General features: G+C 37.7%; 1 protein-coding gene across 6 annotated transcripts in view; it reads right to left on the minus strand.

Annotated features, from left to right (window-relative positions):
• Nucleotides 1-11,668: 11,668 nt before the first annotated feature.
• HEATR5A (HEAT repeat containing 5A) overlaps nucleotides 11,669-26,113 on the minus strand; it is a 66,131-nt gene continuing 51,686 nt past the window's right edge. For 4 of the 6 annotated variants that reach the window (XM_074824585.1, XM_074824584.1, XM_074824582.1 and 1 more), the window contains 11 exons: nucleotides 25,933-26,001; nucleotides 25,334-25,513; nucleotides 23,208-23,442; nucleotides 22,513-22,761; nucleotides 20,700-20,827; nucleotides 19,668-19,815; nucleotides 18,687-18,959; nucleotides 16,295-16,519; nucleotides 15,247-15,401; nucleotides 13,605-13,818; nucleotides 11,669-13,339 (listed from right to left, as the gene is read on the minus strand). In XM_074824585.1, the coding sequence (XP_074680686.1) occupies nucleotides 13,038-13,339; nucleotides 13,605-13,818; nucleotides 15,247-15,401; nucleotides 16,295-16,519; nucleotides 18,687-18,959; nucleotides 19,668-19,815; nucleotides 20,700-20,827; nucleotides 22,513-22,761; nucleotides 23,208-23,442; nucleotides 25,334-25,513; nucleotides 25,933-26,001 (2,178 nt within the window). In that variant the 3' untranslated portion in view covers nucleotides 11,669-13,037. The remainder of the gene's footprint in view (nucleotides 13,340-13,604; nucleotides 13,819-15,246; nucleotides 15,402-16,294; nucleotides 16,520-18,686; nucleotides 18,960-19,667; nucleotides 19,816-20,699; nucleotides 20,828-22,512; nucleotides 22,762-23,207; nucleotides 23,443-25,333; nucleotides 25,514-25,932; nucleotides 26,002-26,113) is intronic. The other 2 variants (XM_074824586.1, XM_074824583.1) reach the window with 1 other exon arrangement.

Consider the following 26,113-nt stretch of genomic DNA (forward strand, 5'->3'; position numbering starts at 1 on the left):
CTGATGTATGAAATTCAGGATTAAATCAGTAGGTGTTTGTGCATGTAACTGTGGGTGGAAATTAGCTCAAAAACACATTTGAAAGTCAAAGACTTCCTCCCGTGGTGTTAGGCAAGAAAGATGAGACTTCTGTGTTCAAGGGTCGGGCACCTCATGTATACTTCAGCAAGAACTATGCTGTAGCAACAGGATATCCTGTTTTGAATAATAAAGATAATGAAAGACTTCAAGATTGTAGCCCCATCTGCTTTTCTTTTTCACCTTGATTAACAATTATGGTAGGAAACAGAATTCTGGGACTGATACGCTGATGTCTCCTAAAACGGTTAGAAGATGAAAGCATCAAAACATTCTTAGCTGTAAAGTGATACACAACTTTGTTCTATAAGCTAAATGTATGACTTGTTACTGTCTTCCAGTATTAACCCATACCTATTGTAGGATGATATGCTCTGACACAGCAGTTTTAGACACCCTGCATGGCTGCTTTAGTTTTGCAGCAGAATCTGGAATATAGAGAGATGTGTAGTTATCAACTCTAGTCTGTAAATCATAGTTGACTATTTGTAGGGACATTCCACAAAAAGAGAAACTGAAAACACCATCACCATTACCCCACATCTGCATTCATTATTTTTAATGTAAAGGTTGCTCATTAGAATTGTACCATGAGGTACATTACGTATTTATCTTTAAAAAAAAAAAAAATTGCACCCTTGGTTAGAACATTGTTAATATGGATGAATTCTATATAAGGTGGTGCTGACTCTGTGTTCACAAACTCCAGGTTTGTTTCATTCCCTGTCCCATTTCTGTAGCAAATTTAAGCCGCTTTTTGCGACTGGCAGAAGCTGACACAGTGCTGGTGCACACTGACACTTCCTGGATGCTTTACGTGGTTAGAGTAAGCACAAATCACTAAAAAAAAAATCACCTTATAATTAATATTAAAAGTGGTCCTGTCAGTACGAGTTGTGATTTATAAAAACATAGAATAACAGACTATAAAATCATGTAAAACTAATATATCTTGGACTACTGATCTTGAAATATGTAGTTGCATTAGAGAAAGGCATTGAGGATTCTCTTGTCTGATAGCCTTAGACATAGTTATAGATAAGACTGGCAAGTGAAATTTAGTATTTGAATAAATTTTATTAGTAGAAATTGTGTAAATAAAAATTATACTTTCAGTATCACTTCACAGCAGTGCTGCTGGGTTTCCTTTCAGGCAGCCTCTATTCTAGAGCTATTTGGCACAGTCACTCTTAAGACCAGTCCTGAATTATAAAGTGTCTTTTTTCCTCAGATCCTTTCATGTCAGATATGGACCATTTCTGGGACTATAGCAACACATATCCCACCGCCCCCTTGAAAGAGCTTCCTGGCCTCTGCACATACCCAGTACCACTAACTCCAGCTTTCTTTTTGAAACAGAGTCTTCACAGGAGTTTAAAAGATTTTTAAGGAAATACATCTTGGTCTCTCCAATGCCTTAAATAGTTCTCCAAAATTAAAACTTACATGGAAAAAATAGTTCCTTGGGTTTTCCATCATTCAAACAAACCTCTCCCACATCATCCTTCAAATGACAGACACATCCTACATGTAAACCTCTTTTATTAAGATATAGCAGAACTGATAGGAAGAAGCCAGGAGTACCACAGTACCCCCTCCATCTCACAGACACATTTAAGGACAAGGTTCCCTCTGCCACCAGACCCACAAGCTTCAGTTGTCTCCTCTCCCAGCAGGAGAATTGTTCAATACAGTATCTTCAGGCCTGGGGGTAGCAATGCAGGCTGTATGCTGGCTGACAGGCTATTGCAAACACTTCTCCACAAAAACTAAACTACTTAAATACCAATGATATAACATTTCTGAAAATTAGCCCCTCTACTACTTTTTTTTTTTCTTACCAGGTATGATGTCATGTCTAAATCCAATTTGCAGTAAGTTCAAAATTCTCCTTTGCAGTCTGTCCAATCCTTTTTCCTCCCCTTCTCCCGTTTTCACTCCAGGCTAAGGTTTACATGCAAAGTAACCTGAAATTCCAGGAAATGCCAGCATTTTAAATCAAGGTTTGGCTACCAAAATATCTGTATTTTATTTAAATCATGCTTAAGTGTTGCTCAGGCTGTCACTTTCATCTTTCAGAGCTATTGGATCAGAATGCTCTTTGTAGGATAACCTTATGTTCAGTCTCATGGCAAAGTTCAGATCAGACCAGATGTCTGAAGAGAGCAGTAAACCATTGACCTACAGGAAAAAAAAAAGGATAACACATTTTTGTCTGTTTCAAGAGTTAAACCAGTTCCACAAACTTCAGCTTGAAAACTGAAGAGTATCAGTCACTGATCAGATATGACAAATACTTGAGAAAATGGAAAAAGATGAAGTTAATCTCATTACCATCCTTTCATGAAAGTAACCCATCTGTCTTTTTGATTCTAATCTATTTTGAACAAGAAGCGGAGTGGTGTGATTTCAGACCAGAAACAACTCAGGAAAAAAAGCTTCCCTACACTTAGCTTATATAAACATTTTACCAGATAGTGATAAACAGTCAAATTTCTCAAAATGACAAGTAATGTTGTCAAATTGTTATTAAATTTTTGGAGATTTCCAGTGATGATTTTGTTTTCAGAATACTGTCTTCCTTCTTACAATGTTATTTACTGAGAATTTATTCACTAGTTCTAGTGATCTAGTTAGTAGAACAGAAGTCAACAGTGACTGTTGAGAAGTCAACAGTGACCTTTCAGCTAAGAAATGGGATAAGCTTGGATTTATAAATGGGAAAAAGTTTAAAAGCTCAACCACTTTGTAATCATCATTCTGCTGTGGGACACCTCCATTATCAAGGTCAGTTCATCCGCATTGGTGTAGCTGTGAATTAATTCAGAGGCTTTGACTTCTAGAGAGCATTTGCTACCCAGCAACTACTGGAACTTCTAGATAACCTGTGCAACAAGTATCTTATTTGCATGACAACAGTCCAAGTGGCCTCAATATATTTTGGTCAAGGTCACTAAAGCTGTCACTTTGTGAACAATTAGACCCTCTCGGGTCAGGTGGGTTGGGGGAACACAGGTATAAGGGCACAGCAATATTCAGTCTTCACGGAATGTTTTCTCTGGCATGTCCATGATTTGTTTCCATTTCCCCTCCTTCCCCAAAAGGGGGACAAGCACATTTATTTGTGCTTTTGAAAATCAGTTCCCCTCTTAGTCCCTACTTTGTGCAGTCTGTGTTATCAGCAGCTTCCATTTTTTCAGAACTGGGGAGTAAGAACAAGCTATAATTAAAGGCTGAAGGTATTTACCCTCTCTTCCCTGCCCTGAAGGAAGTGAGCTGTTGCCAGCAATTACAGGCAGTTGGCGGTTCCCTGGGATCACAATAACCACCGCACTCTGGTCCCATCTACCTGCCCTAGAAAAACTCATCTGACACTGAACAGTGACAAACACTTCCCAGCTCTCTCTGCCTTCTTCCTGGCCTCTGACTGCCCTCCGAGGAATGGTCTTAATTTTCAAAGACTAACCCCCGGTTTAGGTCAAAATACTAATCTGAGAACAGTGGTGAAGATTTTGCAATTCAAGTAACTCCTTTTAAGTAATTTCAAAATCTTTTAGTGAAAAGATACAAAGTGTGTATACATGGGTATTCTAACCAATACTGACAAGGCAATGGAAACTGCAGCGTGTCTGCTGTTGCAGTTGATGAGTTACATCATTTCAAACTTGTTTTCTTACTTTGCATACTATTTAATCATTTTCTCTTTTTGTGTAAAACAAACAGTGCTTTCTGATGAAGTTTCTGTCATTGTGGTGACTGGTTTCATGGTTTACTTAGAGACTGTATAGAATGTGATCCAGGTGTGGCTGCTTTGCATATTTTGTTAACAGGTATAGATTTCCAGTATTGCATGCAAGTTACTTTGCATTACTTCTTATAGTAATGTCATTAACTAGTCTCATCCTGTGCTGCTAGTACAAAGTGTTTTGCTTTGATTTACATGGATGGATGGCAGTCTTTCTTTTTTTTCCTGATAAATAATGGGCAGTACAAAACAGAACAAGCAAAGCTAATGTATCATAAAATTGTGTGAACTTTACAAATTAGTTTCATTTGTAAAATATTTTATAGGATTCCAGTAAAGTATTAAGCTATGATATCTCACACAGGCCCTTTTGAAGCAATGAGTCAACTAGGTAACCGATCTAATTATTATTTTCTCTTCCTTCTCTTACTACCCATGCGCATGCCTCTTGTCCTGCTTCCCCCTTCCTTCTGCTCTGTCCTGTCCTAATCCTTCAGCACTTGTTTGATTTGAAAAACAATCCCTCAAGAATGTTGTTGCTTCCTCTGCAGCCTTTGTATTGGCTCCTTTCCTGCTGCTTTTCCCTCTGGCCTGCCCCATCTTCACAGCAACCTCTCTTGGTTCACTGTCTGGGGCATATTGCCCTCTGGCACTTGAACCCAGCAGAAGTCACTCAGCAAGTCATGGCTGGGTGTTGGCTACCCGAACGTAAAGAAGACAACCAGAAAAGATCTCTAACAGTGAGTTGCATGTAGTTCTGGGATATTAGCATGAACAGGAACTGGATTTTAAAGACTGGCTTGTCTGCCTCAGTTCTTACACTTACTAGAAATACACAGATACAAAAAAAGTAAGATTCAGTTGTTTTGGGGTCATCCTGTGTAGTCTAGGTACAGCTTCACAAACCTTGAGAATCAGGAGAGAATCTCTGATGGTTAATATATTCATTACCTCCTGAAGGAGAAAAGTATGGCACTGCAATCAATTCCTTTAATTAAAGTCCAGAACAAGCCAGTGAAGAATATAGTTTCAAATCCTAGTTGATCCAGTCAAGATGTGTTGCAGCCTGGAACAGTCAGTTTCCACAGGCAGTAGCAGGTACTTCATGAGCTGCTATGTCTCCTCTCATTAATGTATCAAAGCCACTGGAAGTTTTTGTCAAACTTCACAGAATGGAAAAAATTCTCTCATAACTACACAAAAGTGGTCTGTCATATGCAGAGGTGTTGCATCCAGGGTGGTCACTTCAAGCTTGACAAACCAGGTAGGTCCCTGCTCCCTCTTCCCTTTTTTCCTGCTCACAGAAGCTTTGCGGTAGTTGTCTCATCTTCCAAATCTGCTTCTGTAGTCTCTCTGCTCTATAGCCAGTACATCCAACAGCCTTTCCTCTTCTGTCTTGGCCGGAAAAGCTCCAGGAGTCTGCTGTTTCTCCTAACTCACAGCAGTTCATGGTTCTGAAAGTTGCTACAAGCGCACAGAGCTGAGCAGGACACTGCATGGATAAATACGCATGTGATGACAGGCTTCGACAACCGCTGCTCTGAAGGACGTCAAGGAGAAACATGTTTTCATTATGGCACAAATCAATGTGAAGAACAGCTCACTTCACAGAATCACAGAATCGTCTAGGTTGGAAAAGACCTTGAAGATCATCTAGTCCAACCATTAACCTAACACTGACCATTCTCAACTACACCATATCCCTCAGCGCTCTGTCAACCCGACTCTTAAACACCTCCAGGCATGGGGACTCCACCACCTCCCTGGGCAGCCCATTCCAACCTCTAACAACCCGTTCTGTAAAGAAATGCTTCCTAATATCCAGACCAAACCTTCCCTGGTGCAACTTGAGGCCATTCCCTCTTGTCCTATTGCTTGTTACTTGGTTCAAGAGACTCGTCCCCAGCTCTCTGCAACCTCCTTTCAGGTAGTTGTAGAGGGCGATGAGGTCTCCCCTCAGCCTCCTCTTCTCCAGACTAAACAACCCCAGTTCCCTCAGCCACTCCTCGTACAACATGTGCTCCAGACCCTTCACCAGCTTCGTTGCCCTTCTCTGGACCCGCTCGAGTAATTCAATGTCCTTTTTGTAGTGAGGGGCCCAAAACTGAACACAGTCATCGAGGTGCGGCCTCACCAGTGCCGAGTACAGGGGTAAGATCACTTCCCTGTCCCTGCTGGCCACGCTATTTCTGATACAAGCCAGGATACCATTGGCCTTCTTGGTCACCTGGGCACACTGCTGGCTCATGTTCAGCCGGCTGTCAATCAACACCCCCAGGTCCCTCTCTGACTGGCAGCTCTCCAGCCACTCCTCCCCAAGCCTGTAGCGCTGCTGGGGGTTGTTGTGGCCCAAGTGCAGCACCCGGCATTTGGCCTTATTGAAACTCCTACAGTTGGCCTTAGCCCATCGCTCCAGCCTGTCCAGATCTCTCTGCAGAGCCTCCCTACCCTCAAGCAGATCAACACTCCCACCCAACTTGGTGTCATCTGCAAACTTACTGAGGGTGCACTCGATCCCCTCATCTAGATCATCAATAAAGATGTTAAACAGGAGTGGCCCCAAAACTGAGCCCTGGGGGACACCACTCGTGACCAGCCGCCAACTGGATTTAACTCCATTCACCACAACTCTTTGGGTTACTTCAATGTATCAGTGGGATTTATCCACAAAGTCTAGTTGCATTTGACTCCCAACAGTCTCAGCAGGCAGCCAGGCTACTGACAGTTACTGACCAACACACACACACACACACACACACACACAACTTGGTGTTCCTGAGCTGCACGGTCTGGTGGGATCCCAGAACAGGCATGTACTTAAAGAAACCTACAGGAAAGGTAGGAAATTGCCTACTTAGAAAAGAAGGTATTCACTCATAGCTTCCTCAGGTTCAGCTACCCTCAGATAGAGGAAAGTACTTGTTTAGAGGGTGCCCAGAACTACAGATGGGTTGCAGCTCCAACTCAAGACCATTTGTTCTTGAGTACCTCTCTCCAACCAGCCTGAGAATTTTCATTTTATAAAAGTAAATTATTCTCAGATTTGTTGGCTTCAAAAGGGAACTAGGAGGAATATGGACTAAAAAACCACACCTACCCTCCTGCCCTCCCCCTGACCACATTACTGTGTCACCTGACTCCCTGACAGCTAAACACGAGATTGTGTTGTGCCTCAGATTGGAGGTAAAAAAACATTTCCTTGCATTGTCTCCTCTATTACCCCTCTTCATCCCATCCTTGTTCATTTAATAAATATAGCTGATGAGTATCATAAAAGAAAACCTGATTTTTTCCTCTGGGCAAATTCTTTTATTCCTCTAACTGAATTTCAGGTAAATTTGGTGGCAACAGCTTGAACCAGTTATCCTTGGACCTGTGTTTCCTGTAAAACATGCATACATCTGTGACAATTTTTTCTTGGTGATTGCCATGAACCTTACATGACAGAAGATGAGGTTAAGAGCATTTGCCTTCATAATGATAGGTTGTATTTTCAAATTGCATAATATTTCTATTTTTAGATATAAATCAAAATTGTTTCCAGAATCCCTGAGGCCTGTGCTTCCACTGAAAATGTGTCTCATATAAAACCTCCTTTTCTTGCAAAAAAGGATGCTGAGAACTGAGGCACTAGGCATAAAAAAAATAATGCTTACAAAAATACCGTAATTAAAATATTCCCCAGAGGTTATAATAAAAAAAAAAATTCCCACTAGTAGCAACAGAGAATCTCAGCAATGCTATATTGCATGTCACTGGCAGTGGGATAATTCATATGATTTTTAATACATGAATATTAGCATTGGTTTAAAAAAGTCCAATTTTAGGCTAGACAATTGCAAGTCATAAGGCTGTAGCTTAGAATAGGATTTCATCAATCTTTGCCATTACTAAATTTAACTTCTTACCAGAAACTTTTAGAAACAGACTTTCCTCAACTGCAGCCTTCTTTACATATAAACACTACATTTTTCTGTACAGTAACTAGACAAACTGGCACATAGGCTAACATGCTTGCTGAGCGCAGGCTGTGCTGTGTGGCTGGTACTCATCCTCCCCATTTGTTTTCTCCTGAGAGTACTGCCATTAGCAGCTGGAGTGCAAGCACAGAGGAAGGGGATTTGATGCCATATTCTGCCTTCTAGAATCTGATTCTGCACTTCAGATGACTGGGACTATGGAAGTGGGGCTAGGACCATAGAGCAAAATTGATTATTTGGCTACAGAGTGAGTGAATTTGGGTTAATCTACCACAGATTACTTCAGAGGGTATCAGAAGCCTGCTTTTGCTTTGACCTGTTTCTCAGACAAAATCTTCAGCCCTACTTTCGCTATATTTAGATGTCACTTCCCCTTTCATTGTTATATGTAATAAACTATTTATTCTCCAGAGAATCCAGAGAAGGATTTTTTAGGAGAAAAAAAAAAAAGATCTACAACTGTACATCAAAATCAAAAATAAGAACCACAGAACATTTTGGAGAGGTTGGTGACATAAGCACTGACATCTTCAGTGTTTCCTTGTGCAGACAACATAATGTATCAAATCCATCTGGTTTATTTTATTCTACATAACCAACTTTCAGTAATCATTATTTAAAAATACATTAGAGGCAGGTAAAACATGTCATGTCTGGCCAAATACGCTGTTAAATTTTTGTATCTTTGAAGCTATAGACCACTGTCATTAAATAGCTTGAGCAGTATATGTGAAAATGAACTGCTTGCTACATACTTAAACTAATTGAGTTGGAGTCCTGTGTGAAATGTCATTTACAGCAACAGCTCCTATGTTGCTCAGACAAGAGTGCTATGGACAAATCTGAATGTTTAACATTTGGCTACACGAAAGTACAGTTTAACTTTAATGGCTATTTTTAAGCATCAGAGGTTGCAACTCAACAACTATTTCATTACGTCTGTATTATAAGAGTAACTTTACTTGTCATTGTGTAATCAGGTCACATAGGTTTCTCACATGCAAAAAGCAGATCTAGTAATACCCACAGGATCAGGGCTGACCAAGAGGCGCTACTTCAAAGACACAAGGGAGTGACTCTTCCTGTGGTTTTTGACACCACAGTGCAGAAAAGTAGAAGAATTGTCTACCTTGCTGTGTGTTCTTTTATTTAAAAACTGAAGAAAGAGTGTTAATTTTCTAAGGATTTTTCCCCTTGCTTTCTTGCCTTGCTCGAAGTATCATTGGCCAAGTTTTTCACTGGAAGAAAATATGAGCAGTTTATTAGTAGACCACTATTGGTTAGGAAACAATATGGTCCTCTAGGAACCAGCTTCTGACTTGCTGCCTACTGATAAAATAGAGTTACATTTCAGGAAGCTGAAAAGAAAAAAATCTATACCTAGCAGTGAGATTAGGGATGAAGCTTTGGAGGAGACTGTCACAGTGACCCCTTGTACATTGTTATTGCCACAGATACATCCAACTTCATTCAAATTAAAACCATATTGAAAGTCCATTGAATATGACTGATGCTTCTTTTCAGCCTGAAGGTGACTCCTGGACCTTGGAACATACCAGATCAGTCTCAGACTTATTCTAGGCTAAGAAATAGTATTAGAAATGCTGATTATTCAGCTGAAGTGCTGCAGACTTGTATCCAATTAAAAACAACCACATCCCAACTGTGTGATGCTTTTGCATGGTTTTGACTAATTCCAGTTTGTTGCAGTCAACAGAAAGTTGTCTGCAAATAATTTTTGCATAGCACTTAAATATTCCATTCCTTGATATACCTATATTTATATATATACACTTAAGGTGAGGCATAGGCAGGACCTTTTGTCACACAAATACATTGAACTTTTAGAATAAACAGTGAAAATATACAAAGTAAACATGCACAGGCCACATGCTTCATAGCAAAGAATTTACTGGAAGAAAATTTGGGACACAGGAAGCAGGAATAGTAAAAATAAGACTTTGGTTTCTGGCTAAACATAGAATCATACAATCATCTAGGTTGGAAAAGACCTTGAAGATCATCCAATCCAACCATTAACCTAACACTGACCATTCTCAACTACACCATATCCCTCAGTGCTCTGTCAACCCGACTCTTAAACACCTCCAGGCATGGGGACTCCACCACCTCCCTGGGCAGCCCATTCCAACCTCTAACAACCCATTCTGTAAAGAAATGCTTCCTAATATCCAGTCCAAACCTTCCCTGGTGCAACTTGAGGCCATTCCCTCTTGTTCTATTGCTTGTTACTTGGTTAAAGAGACTCATCCCCAGCTCTCTGTAACCTCCTTTCAGGTAGTTGTAGAGGGCGATGAGGTCTCCCCTCAGCCTCCTCTTCTCCAGACTAAACAACCCCAGTTCCCTCAGCCACTCCTCGTACGACCTGTGCTCCAGACCCTTCACCAGCTTCGCTGCCCTTCTCTGGACCCGCTCGAGTAGTTCAATGTCCTTTTTGTAGTGAGGGGCCCAAAACTGAACACAGTAATTGAGGTACGGAAAACATGTTTGGCTCTTCTTGTTTGGCTAAACATGAGACCTTGAATGCCAAACAATGCCTAAAAAAGAAGAGTGGAATTAAAACCAAAATTGCTCTGTGGTCTTACTTATTTCTTCAGGAAAAAAGAAAGTTCCTTGTAAATAAACAAGACTACATCAAAGATATCTGATATCTAACAGCCAAATTCTTTTTATAACTGAAAGAAGATTATATCTGTAAGATTCATTTATAAAATCTTAAATGAGTAGATTTATTCACTCATTTGTTTTAAGTGTACATAATAAAGCACAACTCAGGGCACAGGTATTTTTACTATGCAGATTAATTATCTGGATAAATTAAGCTCACACATATGTCCTAATTTACAGGAGACATTAACAATTAGCAATGGTTCCCTTTATTGAATTGGTTTTGCTTCTGCATTTAGAATACACAGATATGTTGAAAATGGTGCTTTTCCATATGTGGCTATGAGAGTTGACCAAGAAATGTCGAATCACATAATTACGGCACTTCTCAGTGACTCAGTTGTGAGCTACTACAATGAGAACCTCTAAAAAGTCTAGGCCTAAGCTCTTCTAAACTTTAATTTTTGGCTTTTAACAGCTTTTCTTGGTGTTCTTGCAACTTAAGCATGCTTCTTAAAAGTTTTTGATCAAAGTAGAGTTTAATCAGATTGTATTATCATCATTAAAAAATGTTAGTGAGAAAAAGGTTAATGCTGTTCGTAAACATTACAGAAAATTAAAAAAGAGGCCACGTATACTTACTGTAGCAACAAACTTTGTCAGCAATATTTTTTGCCACTTTGATAGTAAACATGACATGAATTTAATTTAAAAGTTTCAAGTCCCACAAGAATCTCTATGATTTTCCAGAAGCAGCTGGGGGGAGGGGGGGGGAGCAGGAATGGAGGAAAGGTACCCAGTAAACTTTGAAGGGATAAATAAAGAGATAAAAAATTACTAATGAGATAAGGATGAGTAAATGCCAAATGTAATGTAACTCCCTTTCAATAGAGGCAACAACTACAGATTTGACTGCAATGAAGAAGTGGAACAAAGAACTTCTGTTTCTCCAGGGCAAGATGGAAGGCATCTCAAGCACCTTTCCATAGTTCATACGTTTCAGCATTTGGCACAGGACAGGTATTCACACATACAAAGTCCATCTCCCTAACCCTACTTACCTACCCATTGTGCTATACAGAACAGAGGAAGACCTGCAGTCTCAAGTCACAGACCTTGGAGCATCCATCCCAAATGTTTCTTATTAGTTTCCTTGTGGCAGCACACAAACATTTTCTTTCAGTTAAGGAAGTCCTTAGAGCTCCTCTGCTATTGGGTAAAATGACTAAGACAAATCTTAAGTGAAGAAAATTAGCTTTATTTATGTAAATTAGAAAAAAGAATTGTTAGAACTTTGGTCAAATGGTTAATTCTGTACAATTTACAATTATGTTTATATACAAAACTTATAATAAAATACAGTACATCATACTTTTCCTGAGTCACAGTGTGTTTCTCAGTTCTGTAAATATTTTTTTTCTTCTTTCTTTTAAAGTAACTAGATTAAAGAAGGAAATATTATCCTCAGCTTGATAGTGTTTGGTTTAGATAATACTGGTATTAAGAAAGAAGTCAATACACTATATGTAGAAAATACTTTATAGCCATTGCAATTTCGATAGTTATTTTTCTATATTAAAATATGTTCCTTGATAAAAATGTTAATTAAATACTCCTTATGATGAGTTTGTTGCACTTTATTTGACACAAGACAAGCTGACTTCAGGTATGTCCATCTCTTGTTGCAGAGATACATAAATTTAGGTGAATTACATGTATATATAACCGATCATTTAAAGATCGGGAAACATACATCCAGATAGAGCAGATGTCTGAATTGAGGCACAGTATATTAAAATTGCTGTCCTATCCTGGACTACATGTGTAAGCTTCACTTGCCTGGCTAGCCTAATATAAAATTAACACAAGTACACACCCTGAAAAGTGAGACTATGTCAAGCAGCAAGGCATCAAGCCTGCAAATACTTACATATGCATAACAGTCCCACTGTGTAAAGCACTACGGAGTCCTCGGTGAAGAAGCATTGTACAGCTGTATTTAACAGCATTTGTTAAATCTTGGCCAGCTTGAGAAGTTATTAGGATTAAAGCTATCAATATTACCTTTACTGAGTTGAATTTGAGATCAACAATAATCTATTGTAAGGCTTACAAGGATATTTAATCTGTTTACTTAATGATGCAGTGTGTTAAATTAGTAATTAGGATAGATTACAACCCACAAGTAAATTTATGTCCCAGTTAAATCCAAAACCCATCAGGATAAGTTATTTTTGACAAACATCGATTTAAAACAAAATTTACTTAATGGCTAAGTGTGGGCTGCTCCTAAATATATCTACAGTAAAGTTCTCTATACTTTTTTAATATAGGCATGTGAATTTCTGGAATTTTAGTCCAAAACAATCCAAAAATACAGATTAAACGACCTCTAATAGTTTTATTCATAGCGTTTAGAGATGTTTAAGAAGTCTTACACTAACAGAAAGTTATCTAGAGATTTTCTTTCTCTTAAAAACCTTCTGTAATACTTCAGTGCAAACTGAAATATATGAGATCAACTCATAGCAATCCTACTCTGATTAGAAATTAAAAGGGACACTTTTTGCTGTTGATATCAAAGTGTAAAATGACAATATGAGACTTCAAAGAAAATTGGTCTTTAGCTGAATGCTTGAGCTTTTGCCAGGATTCTTTGCATGTTTAGCAGTCTTCACTTTGATGCCTTCTTGATTGCCTTTTACAGCTGATTCAAGCCTGGCTTTCATAGTTGGAGAGGAAGCCATTAGTTTTTTAAAAACTGATGAGTACTGTGGACCAATCTGCATCAGATTTTGCAAAGCAAACTCATGTAAATTTTTTGCTGAGTTTGTAGCAGAAACCAGGGCATTTTCATCCAAAAGAAAGGAAATAAGGATGGGAAGAAGGCAGGCCACCAAATGAGCACCTATAAACATTGAAAACACAACTTAAACATACACTTTCTATAAACAGCTTCAAATTCTAACTAGAAGTATTTCTTTAAGTTAACGTTTAACACAAACTATAAAGCTACAAATGTTATTTGAACTGTACGGTAAAAAGAACCAACATTCTTGTTCGCAATTAGTGTTCACGACTGGATTCCAAGTGGTTGTTTTGTTTTAATTTGTTACTTATGGCAACTTTCAGAATGTCTAATGCTTTGGATACTAGTCATGGAAGTAACTTACGGTGCTCTTCCTCAGCAGTGGCTGTAAGAGCTGTAACCACCTTTATTCCCTCCTGAATGACCTTAAGTTCAGCAGCATTTTCAGGTTTTGCTTTTTCTGTTTCCTGCAGTTTTCCCACAATGGATGGTGCTAAAGAATGAATATAAGGATATGACACAGTTTTGTTTGGATGCTGAAAGATGGAATGCAGCAGCTGGTAGCACTTACGCTGTACCTAAAGGGAAAAATCAAATTTGCAGTTACAAAGTGTTATGCTTAAAAATACACGTCAGAGTGTTTTAAAACTCACAGCTTGTCAGACAAAATTTTAGGGAGGGGGAAAAATGTGCCTCACAGCTTGAAAATTCATCAGGTTGGAGGCTGCTAATGCATAATACTTTATAGGAGCGTTATAACTTGTGATCTAATTATTTAGAAAAACTGGATCATGCTTCCTGTTTCTTTCCATCGAGTCCTACATCTTCCTCCATTTTTGAGTTAAGGAAAAAAATATTATTTTTGTGTGAAGTTTATGTCTTAGCACTGTTTTGAAAATGTACACTCTTTTGCAAAAACACAGCTGACTGAAAATAGGTGCTTAAAATGTAAGCATTACGTCTGTCAAACTCTAGGCAATTTTAAAAAGCCTCAAATGGTGCAGTAGCTTGCATGTCATTGGAAGTCAATAGGACTGAAACTGTCTAGCTCCTACATAATTTCTGAAAGGCTCAGATACCTAAACACTTGAATAAAATTTGCAAATGCATACTATCATTGTCTTGCAGTCATATTTGGCATCCCCAGTTTCCTATCAGTGGAAACCAGTGTTTAAAATACTAAAAATGTATTAATATATAAAAAAAGTACTTTCTTACAGCTATTTGTCAAGTAAAGGTAACTTTGTTTAATTTTTTGTTACTACATTAGTATACACAGAGAAGATGCAAGAAAACCAGTTTACAGTGAATTCTCAGTCATGAAATCTAATGCGTGTTATTTGCAGAGCTGGACTTTCAGAGTGAGGAAGTCCCAACTCCTAGAAGAGCCATTTGTATTTGCAATGGTAACCAATACAGGTTTTTTTTCCCTGATGCCTTTTTTTCCTGATGAAGAATAATACCAGATGAACTGTGGCACTACAGTCTAAAGCAACTATGTAAAAATATTTATCCTAGGTTGGAACAAAGCATTGATCTTGTTCAATATTCTGTCTCCAGCAGTGGCCAGGAGCTGATGCTTATGGCACAGTAGAAGGTATGCAGTGGTACTTGCTCCAGCTCCCAAAGTCCCACAGCTGAGGGATTTCCTGTGCAAAAGATAGTATCTGTGTGTTGAAGATCAAATGAACAAATAAAATGAAACAGGTGCCTGAAAAACTACACAACTGTATCATATACTTATCAATGTATAAAGCTCTGAGTCTGATGCAATAGAAAACAATCATAGGAATACAGCATTGTATACAGAATAAAAAATGTTAAAATGCACCGCTGAACATGTTCTTGGTAACTTGTTCAAACTGTATTTTAATTATCCTGACAGATATTGTCAGGACAGAATTAGCTGGAATCAACACACAGGGCAAGTGAAACAACTGAACAGAAAATAAGCTAAAATCCATTTAATATGATACTGATATTCTTATAACTTCACCAGTACTTACAAGAGGATCTTTTGAGTCAAGTGTTACTTTAAACTTCTCAATACAACGCTTTTGAAGGCACTCTAGGGTAGTAACTTCTGGACTGGTAGACATAACAAATACTGTAATAGCAGTAAGCAGGCTAACTTCATCAAGTTCTTGGAGAAGCCCATCTACTGTCAATAAAGTAAGCAGTCTGTTAGATTTGCATTAAAAAGTAGTTCCAGGAATGCAAGTGTTACAAAGAGGTGGAATAGAAATATCAATGTCTATGTTTCTTTAGGAATCTCTTTTTTCAAATGCACTGATATGGAATTTTACTGTAAAAGCCAAGGCCAAAATGGGAATTCAGGGGTGGTTATATGCATATTTAGAAATAACAGCATACTCCTATTCCACTGTTCCTCTGGGTAAAGTTCAATAAATATCTTTGAAGAGCTGGTATGACATGTTAGGGTACAATTTATTTTGAGAATAATATAAAATTTGCATTAAGAACATACATTGTTTTGCTATAACTTAAAAAATCAGCACCATAAACAAAAGTTCCAACAACAAATTACAATTTAGAGATTAAACCTAAGGAATGATAAAAATACTACAGACTTGGGAAGTTGAAGAAGCAGCACACAGAAAACTAATTTTAAGACAAAAATATTTTTTCTTGAACAGCTGTTTTAAAATCCTTTGCTTCAATACAGACACTAATTCTTCGTGGAGAACCTGCATGCAGTACAGCTGTATTTTATGCTTAACTGTACACTGAAGCCATAACTCCTGTTTATTCCAATGTACCATGTAACTATATGGTGGCACTACATAATACAGGGGTAAGCCTGTAATCCCACATTTATACCTTTACAGATGACAACTTCTCATATGAACTGTAGGGATAAGATCACACTATAGTTTCAACAGTACTTGGTAGCCAACTAATTCTCCTGTGACTAAGGTATTAGTCCTTTTTTAAGATGTGCGTGAATTTAATTTCAATAAAACCAAACAACCTTTCATCCAAACAGTTTATTTATTTATTTTTTAAACACACAAACCCAAAATTTATGCTTACCTTGATCCCAACAGTCAAGCACTGTGACCAAAGCACTACGCAGAAGATCAGTCCAAGCAGTCCGACTCTTCTCTGCTCGAGCCATTGGAGAAGACAAGAGTCCTTTAAGGGCTTGTAGAGATGCAGCAACCGTCAAAGGTAATTGGCCATCTTGGACTTTCACAGCAGTTTCTTTAAGTACTCCAATAATTAGGTACAAGATAGTAGGAAGAACTGAAACACTTCCTGTAAAACAAAGCAAATTAATTTCACAGAAGTTAAAAAAAATCAGGTACCTTTTACATCAAAAAAAAAAAAGCGCTGTTTTCTTGGATTCTCTTTTTTATTTATAATTTACTGTTTTTAAATCACCTACATGAATGGAAGCACTGGTAATTTGAAGAATGAAATAAGTTATGACTTGGTATAGCAAACATGGAGTCAGACTGCTTAAGTGAAGTTAAACTTTTTCCCCCTTGCAAATTAGCATTGTATATCTTTTCCTTGATGACTTTATTATATGAAGTGTGGCATTATGTCATGTTCAGAGAAAAGCAAGAACTGAAAGATCAGAACCCCTGAGGAGCAGAAGAGAAGCTATGGAAGTATACAAAATACTAAATAGCAGAAAAATTATGAGCATCTAAGCGTATTTTGCAATTTCAGTAAAGGAAATTAACAGGGGGTAACAAATTGGTAAGAAGAAATACTTCTTCCACATGATGTGTAGTTAGTTGTCATTGCTCCACAAAATCACTGAAGTCAAGAATTTAGTAAGATTAAGAAGAGGAGGATCTCGGACTGAAAACATGTAACAGAAATTCCTAGAATTATAATAAAAGCTAACAAAAAAAAATCAGAAATAACTTGGCATAGGAGTCTTGCATATTCTTATGTCTTTGAATCTAATAGCGATACAGAATTCTGCACATATTTGAGACAATCTAGAAACCTACATACTTATGTGTTTCTCCTGTCAAGTTCTGATTCAGCAAAGCACAGAGTTAAGCATATGGCTTAATACGGTTATGTCATTCCCTAATCAGCAAAATGCTTATGTTTTTAAGACTCTAATAAACTGATGTTTGTGAGAGACCTGTTGAATAATGAGCGTGTCTGACAAATGCTTAAGTATTTTCAGAACCTGAGGACATCTACCTTCTATTTTTAAACAGCCAAGTCTCTGAAAATTGACTGTTGGTATTCAGTAGGAAATACAGTTCACAAGCATCATCTGAAAATTTTATTATGCATACATATCATGACAGGTGCCTGAAATAAGAGACACAGTGGTCACAGAACTATAACTTCAGTTACCTACTAAAGGGGAAGAAATGATGCAATTCCACATGGGAATTCTCTTTGATTATAGGAGTTGACTTTTGGAGATGCTTCCTTATTCAACTGATTGTATAAGCAAGCTTAAGCTCCTCATTTTAGTCACCTGACTTAAATGCTCAAGTTCTCTAATATAAACATTCCATCTGGTCTGATCCCACAAGCTGTTAGTTTGTGGAATAAATTGAAGAACCCAAGACAAAAGAACTACAGGGAAAAAAAGAAAAATCACAGATTATTTTTCATACAAGATAGCTGCCCTCAGATCTAAGTGATGCTATGTTTGTTTCCTCTTACTTTGAACTGATAAATAATGAGCTGCAGATGGAAAAGAGAAATCATATCATCACCCTACAATGATAGCAAGGACTATTCCATTTGGAGTATGCTATCCCCCAAAGGAGACTCTTGTAAAAGAGAACAAATTAAGAAAAAAGAAATTTCCAGGGCTGGTAAATGCAAAAATTTGCATAAGGTCTAACACAGATACCTAAGGTGGGAAGAGAGGAGTAGGGCAGAAATGGTTTATAGGTGTGCTGTAACAGTACTGAAAGATCATATATGTATGAATATGATATTGGGGGATGGTGGGAAGAAAACACCTTAAAGTTTGGAGTGAATCCAAAATGAATCATTAGTAAAAGTCAAGTAACCTGAGAAATCAACCGTAACTCCTTACATAGGTTTCCTAATGTTCAAATGATGGCTTTTAGTGATACGGAACATGATACATTTCCCTTTTAATTTTAATTTATGTCTGCATTATAAATTCCAGAATAGACAATTCAAGTAGAATATTATCATGTAGCTATCAGATACTTCTCTGTAAAAAATAAATCTATTAATTGCACTGCTACACGTGGGAGGAAAAGAAAGACTACTTTAATTGCTTCAGTTTTGTAACTTGTTTTGTAATCTCACAATCAAAAAAATAATTAGAACAGGAAATTGTCACAAGCAAATCAACAAAACTTGCTGCCAGATTGATCCAGCTGAGAAAATTAGGTAATAACAAGGGGGATCAGAAGAGCCTAATATTCTTTCATTAATCTTTTCTAGTGATGAAATAGCATACCTTCAGGAGAGCAGATTGCAGGAACATCAGAGAGAATAACTAATGCTGCTGCTACCAGTCTACTTCCATCTTCTGACAATAACAGATGTTTTCCAGATTGAAACACAGGGCTACAAGTTAATTTAGGGTTGAGCTGGGGAAGCTGTCTCACAAGAATACAAACACACAACTCCAGTGTTGCAAAGACTAATGATTTCCCAGGCACCAGTCCTCCTGTATCTTTGCCTTCTCCATATTCTGGTAATGTTTCCTTTTCTGCAGCACCATCATCAACTAAAACAAAAAGAAGAAATATGGCAGAAACCTGTAGGCTGTACCTTGTTTCCAAAAAGTTTACTTCTTAAGACCATTTCATCAACAAGTGATAATCTTGATACATATATATGTGCATGCATATGTATTCAAAGTCCTACTGGCAAACATCCATCCTTCTGAATATGCAAACTATGCACTGATCATCAAAAGGTAAAAGTGTGTGCAATAGATTTAGACATACGATGTCCTGAGGCACCATGCCGATATGATGTCACCTGACAGAAGGGTTTTGATTCTTCTTCCGGTTTTTTTCTTTTAGAAAATGAACTTTAGGAAGTTACTATCAGAGTAACTAGTGAAGTCTGGCTTGTAACAGCTGCATGCTGAGTCTCTCCGTTGCTCTACCGCAGTTGATCTCAGCTTTTCACTAAGACTCCTCCCTCCCTCCCTTATACCACACAAGACTATCCTGACTGCAGTTTCTCCAGTTTTCCTCCTCACTTCATGCCCTCTAATCACCACCAAAACCACCTGCTATCTATCATAACACCCCTATTTCTTTTGTCAGGCTCATGGACTGACTTAAGTAAACCAGAAGTAGTCACCAACTGTAAAACACTTCAATTAAGATGCATCTTGGAATATCACCTTCCAGAATCCAGTTTTCCAAGAAAGAATTGCTTTAACCCTGATAATATATATTCAGCATCTCATACATTACTGTACCTTCTGCACTTCTCCGCTTTTCCTTCACATGTTCCTGAGCTGCAAAAAGAATCAGCCGGACCACTTCAAGGGCAGCAAGTTGAATATCGGGTGATTCTCTGGTCAGGATCAGCCGATGCAAAACATTCAGCAGCTCTACACCCAACTCCTACAGTAAGAAAAATGCTTAATATATCCCCATTTTAATGCATGAATTTTAGAAACTTGTTAATACTTGTTAAAGCCAACAGTATTACTCTTGTTAATCTCACTAAGGAACACGGTATAGTTGATACAATCACACGAGTTGGCATTTTCTTCAGCATCTTGCTCCTAGCCCCCAGCAGCAATTCTCCCAACAAAATAGTAATCACAATAATTTAGAGATAAGGCACTTAAAACTACTAAAACCCCAAGTAATCTTTATCTTATGGCTTTTTCATTCTTGAAGGTGGGATACTGCATTGCATCCCTCCTACAGTATATGCATCTCCTTGGAGCGGGCACTGATAATCAGCAGAACTTGAGCACGTCCACAGGCTTTATCACTTTTGCTGTGTTAGACAACTGCATGGCACACAGGATTGTATAAAGCTTAATTTAAAGAAAAAAGAAGGAATTTTGAAGTTACTACTACTTTTTAGGATCACTGGTGTGTTGTGATTTTTTTTTTTTAAATACCACTGGTTTTGTCCAGTTTCCTTTTATCATCTTCAATATTTACAACAGAATGAATTGAACTGTCCCTTGACAGAGAGAGTAAGAGAACTTTCTTTCCTGTAATTCTGTCTTTACCTGGCTCTCATCCTACTCATCTAATCACTCCTTCCTGATGAAATGTCCTCCAGTTCTCTGTCCCTCACTGTCTTCTTCCAGGTTCTATGTTGTGCTCTTTTTCTCTCCTCCTTCTAAAGTTTTGGATTTTGGTAAAGCATATAATTCACCTACTACTTATGTATTGAAGATTCCTGGATATACAACAGAGAGTAGAAATACATTTCAAACTAAAATTATGTCTTAATTCTGGGGAGCTTTTGATCCTTAAGACATTACCTGATCACCACCTATTTTAGACCTTGGCCATGGAACATCAAAGAGGGCCTGTAGGGCACGTAAGCAGGCAATAATGTTCTCCATTGCTGCATCTGACCGAGGAGAGCAGAGAAATTCCACACTAATTCCTGTAAGCATCAGAAATAAAAACCCATATGTGCTTCAAATTTTAAGAAGTAATTTTGTCAGTTACTAAGTAACCTAACAGTAGGTTGAGCAGACATAGAAATAGCATTTGCATTTTATATTAAGTGAATTCATATCTTGGGGCAAGAACTGTATTTCCCTTGAAACAATGAAAGAACTTCAGCTTCTAGACAGTACAAGACATGATTATAACTGTCTATTAACGTAAATAAATTCAAAAAAATAGAGCAATTTCTGAGTAACACACTGAACTACAGGTCCAATGAATAGGCCAGCAATTCATAATGAGTATATAGCAGAATCTTTGCCTAATCACATTGATTTACCTAATAGAAGGAAATAATGGAGAAAGTAATAATAGTTCACAAAGGCTGAGAAGTGAGAACTAAAAATCGTGCTCAAAGGCTGAGGCTTTATCTTTGCATTTTACAAAAATGCTAAAGATTGCGGCTACCACAACTAGATCACCAGCAATAAGTAAATTACGTGAAGCCTATGCTTGCAAATCCTTGAGCAGATAAAATCAGTAACTTTTCTCTGAGCTTTCAGGACACTTCAGATGACATTTTATGACATTGGAGATAAACATATAATATGACCCATATTCTCATCCCATTTGTACAGGGTACAGGTATTTGGATAATTCCAAAAATGTGTGATGACTTGGGAAACTGGTTAACGTACACTAAAGAACAGAAAGTGTCTGTGTTTTAAAGTTCTTTCAGTTTCTCTGTAGGAAGTGAAAACGAAAGAGTGGAATATGTTCAGAAGCAGAATAAACAAGCCAGGTGTCCATGATAAAGTGTATGAAATTTGAAGCACAAACCCAGTAGTATAGAAAGCAGGACATATGAGCAGCTTTTGTATCAGAGGTTCCACTTTTAACTGAGGGAGCAATGGAGTTCAAAATTAAGCTGGCTCTATGCAGGAAGACTGAGATTCAAAAAGAAACCATATGCATCTGGGTCATACAAACCCATTCCAAAAAGGGATTACAAAAGAAGGATATGAGAGAGACCAAATTTAAAAAAATACAACCAGAATTGCCTAATTGTGTAAATTTAGAGAACTGGGACTGAATTCAACCACCTCATTAGCCTCTGCAGTAGCAGAGCCTTAAACAGAGCTCTATGTCAACTTAAGGAAACACTTTCTTATCATGAGGGTGATCAAGCACTGGCACAGGTTGCCCAGAGAAGTTGTGGAGTCTCTATCCTTGGAGATATTCAAAAGCCAGCTGGACATGGTCCTGGGCAACCTGCTCTAGGTGGCCCTGCTTGAGCAGGGGGTGGTAGACAAGATGATCTCCACAAGTGCCTTCCAACCTACACACTATTCTGTAATGTAAAACTGTACTTCAGTGATGTTAAACTGTACACTGTAATTGTAGTGCTGCAACCATCATAAAATCCACCCTTGAACTTGCATGTTTATGATCAGAGCAGTAAGCACTTGTTTAGGACTTGTTTAGCTCACACTTAGTGTTTTTTCTACCACATTTGGGATAACGCTCTACAATTTTCTCAGACTGTATATTTTTCTAAGAGATGCAATACTCAATGATGCAGTGAAACGTGAATAATTAAATATTTCTTTGCTAACAGTTTTATCTATTAAAAATTACATTTTGGGTTACAGTATTTAGACAGATTATGCACTCACTAACCCAAGATAAGATGAAATCTGTCAGTATTCACATCCTCAGGAGATTTTACCAAGGGCCTGGTAGAAGAATCTTGACACATTGTAGTTGGGGTGACAGGTCTAGAGAGATTAGTAACTCCTTCATCTGGATCAACAACGATGAAACCTGTGCTAGTAAGCCATAATGCTGTAGCATAAAGTATCAGTGCCCAGGAATTGTAGTAATGAGGTCTGGCATTTTCAATTGTCTCTGCTGTATAAAATGTACCACCTACAAGAAGAGAAGGTACAGTTTTAAGGATGTCATTTAATTTCAACTACCATATTTTCTCATTCTTGTAAAAGGAGATTCTACTTTTTATTGAAATTATATTTATCATATTTTATGTATGACTTCTTTTTAAAAAAGAGTTCAATATTAAAATTCAGGCTAATGAGGGCACTTCGTTTAGATTTATTTGGATAGAATCCATTACAATTACCTTTTTCTTCTTGCAGCCACAAAATTACCCAACAAACAAGAATACCAAACAAACTACTTTTCACATGAGTGAAACCTCTGTTCTCAAAAGCAGTCTTTATCTTCAGATAGGTACACAAGTATGCATATCCTCTATACAATTTAATCTTACTGTGATCTTAACACAAATTAGCTAGGACATTAATGATATACACTTACAAGTGACCCATGAAAACACAATTGATTTGCCTTCTTACCTTCAGCAGGTAGTTGCAATGCATATTCTGAAGGTAAAGTTAACAGAGCAAAATCTTGAAGCGCAGCAAGCCAGAGCTTGTTTAATGTTCCAAGATCTGTCTGTACTAAGTCCAGAAGTCCACTGGCTGAAGATGTTACATCTCTGTAGTTTTCTTCTGCAGAGTTCACAATTTTTAAACAGTGATTTTGTGTATCACTTTGATTTTTCTGCTTTTCCACTGCAACTATGTAAACCTGTTTATATATTTGGAGAGAGATTTACAAATATTAACACTTGGAAAACTACTGCGATCATTAGCATGACTGCCTGTTGAACAGGCATGAGGTTCCTGAGAATCTACTCCGGCTTCAAGTTCAGTAGGCATGGGTGAACAAGTACTTATTTTCTAAACCTTCTGAATCCATTTCCCCAGCTAATCTTGATGCAAGACTCCCAATAAAGGGAAGCCTACTAAAATTCCTAAACATAGCTGCAGTTAACTTCCCTGCTTTTAAAAATTAATATATTACTGGTCCAGCTTCAACTTCCAACTGTCAAACCCTGTTAAAGTTACAGCTACCAGAGTGAAGAAGTTATTATCAAATAATATACCTATAATCATGATCCTGAAACCAGTTAAGTAATTCCAAATTTTTTTAAACTGAAATAACATATTGCATTTGCAACCAGCTTCTCAAAACTATGTATTACTCTTGTGTTAGCAGTAAAGAATGAAGAGTATAGTCTTGCATCGTTTGCAAACTTTGGGTGTTACCATCACGAGGCTAACTTCAAATGTGAGAAGGTTAATTTACCTACATGCCTCTCTAGTTATCAAAAAAGATAGGCTTGACAATGTTTCTGACCAGCAGCCCTCTTGAGTCTCCCAAAAATGCCCTGGGAGGGAAACTCTTCTCAACTGTGGAGACATAGGAGCCCAGTTCAACTAATCTAAAGTTAGCTTTTGTAAGTATCTGTCTCCTGCAATTATGATTTCTGTATCTTTTTCAACATTGCTAGTTGTAGTGGGTTGACCAAGGCCAGCAACTAAGCACCCACCAAGCTCCCCTCTCACTCCTCCCTGCAACAGGATGGGGAATTCCTCCAACTTTTGGAAACAAGAAATAGGTAAGATCCTAAGTGAAAAGGAACTACCTAGGGCTTAAGTGAAATATTTGTAAATTACAGGTCACAAAAGATTATCTCCAGTTTAATTTGTCATAGTTTCCCATATCCGAGATCCAGTAGAAAATTATACAGAGTTTGCTTTGAAGACTTCTAGTGATCTTTATTTTAGACTGGGACAATCTACAGATCTTAATTTCTTACAGCTGAGCCTCACATCAGTCTGAATTTCGTCTCAGCTTCTGACCACTGATAGCAGCACCTTATCTTTTCCTGAATAGATTAAATAGACTTGATCTACTTAAATCTCTCCGTGCAAGCATGTTTTCAAGATTTTTATTCTCACTTGATAGCTTTTCTCCAATGGCTTTCCTATTTTGCCAATATCCTTTCTCAAGTATGGACGTCAGAGGTTGGTATGTTTTTCTACAGATGTTCATATAAAAGCTATCTATTGCCTGCTTTCTCCTTCAAAGTAGCCTCCTAGGTTATACACAGAAATAACATATTAACTGCAGAACATGCTCATATCTAGCAGGTTATCAGCTGTCAGCATTCAAGGTCATTATCAGTGCTTTCTAAGACACGTCTAGAGATTACATACATTGTTCCTGGTTTTGATTTTTAAATATCTAACCTTGCATTTACATGTATTAAAACGGGCATTCACATGAGCTGACTTTAAGGCGGTTAGCTAATGCAGTACTGAACTGACACTATTAACTTACAAGAACTACCTGTAAGAAATTAAATGTCAGTAGACAATGAGAAAAATAACACCTATTTAAATGGTATGTTCAGTGGACCATCTCCACAGCCATTTATAGCATTTAAAAAGTTTAACTAGCAGTGCTTTTGTCAACTTTACAAAGTTCATGTACTGTTTAGAGGTAGCAAAGAAAAGGACCAGCAACTTCTATTTAGTGAAGCATGTAAGAAATTCCCGAAACCATCCAGTCTGAAAGGTTCTAGCTCACCTACCAGATATCAAGACTATGATTACAGAGCCGTTACACTAACCTCTGCCCATGCCTTAAGCACAGCCAGTATCTCCATAGTTGAGGTGCTTTCATTGTATTGTTGACTTTGTGCTTCTTTCCCAGCCTGCACTTTGACCAAAGAGGATACAAGCAACTGGTGAACCCTTCGAAGGTCATTAAGATCACTTACTACACCACTTGCTATCCAGGCACTGCATACCTAGTGTTGTAAAACAGAAATTATGAGAAACAAGAGACAAACACCACTGGACACTCTTTTTTCCAACTGTAAAATTATGAGAACTAGATTTAATTTCTACTGAGATAGTTACTCTTGGATAATAATCAATGTTAAATTACATTACAGTTTAGTACACATAAGTAATGAAAGCCAAAAACATTAGAGGGATGTCATAAGTAACAGCTAAAGTATCAAATGCCACAAAGTTTTTTGAAAGATTTTAAAGTGCATGAAATCTTTGAGTTGTTACAATAGAGCAGTAACACGGGTGACGTTATTTTGTGTGCATTGAGGATTTGAGGCTAGATGATTTATTTCCTTTTTCTTGTGTGGCACATCAAGCAAAAAGAAAGTTTCAGATGGTCTATTACCTAAGACTTCTGACTTTCAACACTTGCCTGACATGCTTTTGCTGTGACATCAGGAGGAGTTTCAGGAGCAAAGGCAGGCCTAAGTGCTGCTCCAACCTAAAGAAAAATTATTCAATTTTTAATACGTAATGAACAATTAACTAAATAATTACTTTTCATAATCAAGCTTTGTTGCAGTTTTCCTTTATAAAGCATTGTTTCCTTTTCA

The sequence above is a fragment of the Strix aluco genome, chromosome 4, assembly GCF_031877795.1.
Source record: "Strix aluco isolate bStrAlu1 chromosome 4, bStrAlu1.hap1, whole genome shotgun sequence".
Taxonomy (NCBI): Eukaryota; Metazoa; Chordata; class Aves; order Strigiformes; family Strigidae; genus Strix; species Strix aluco.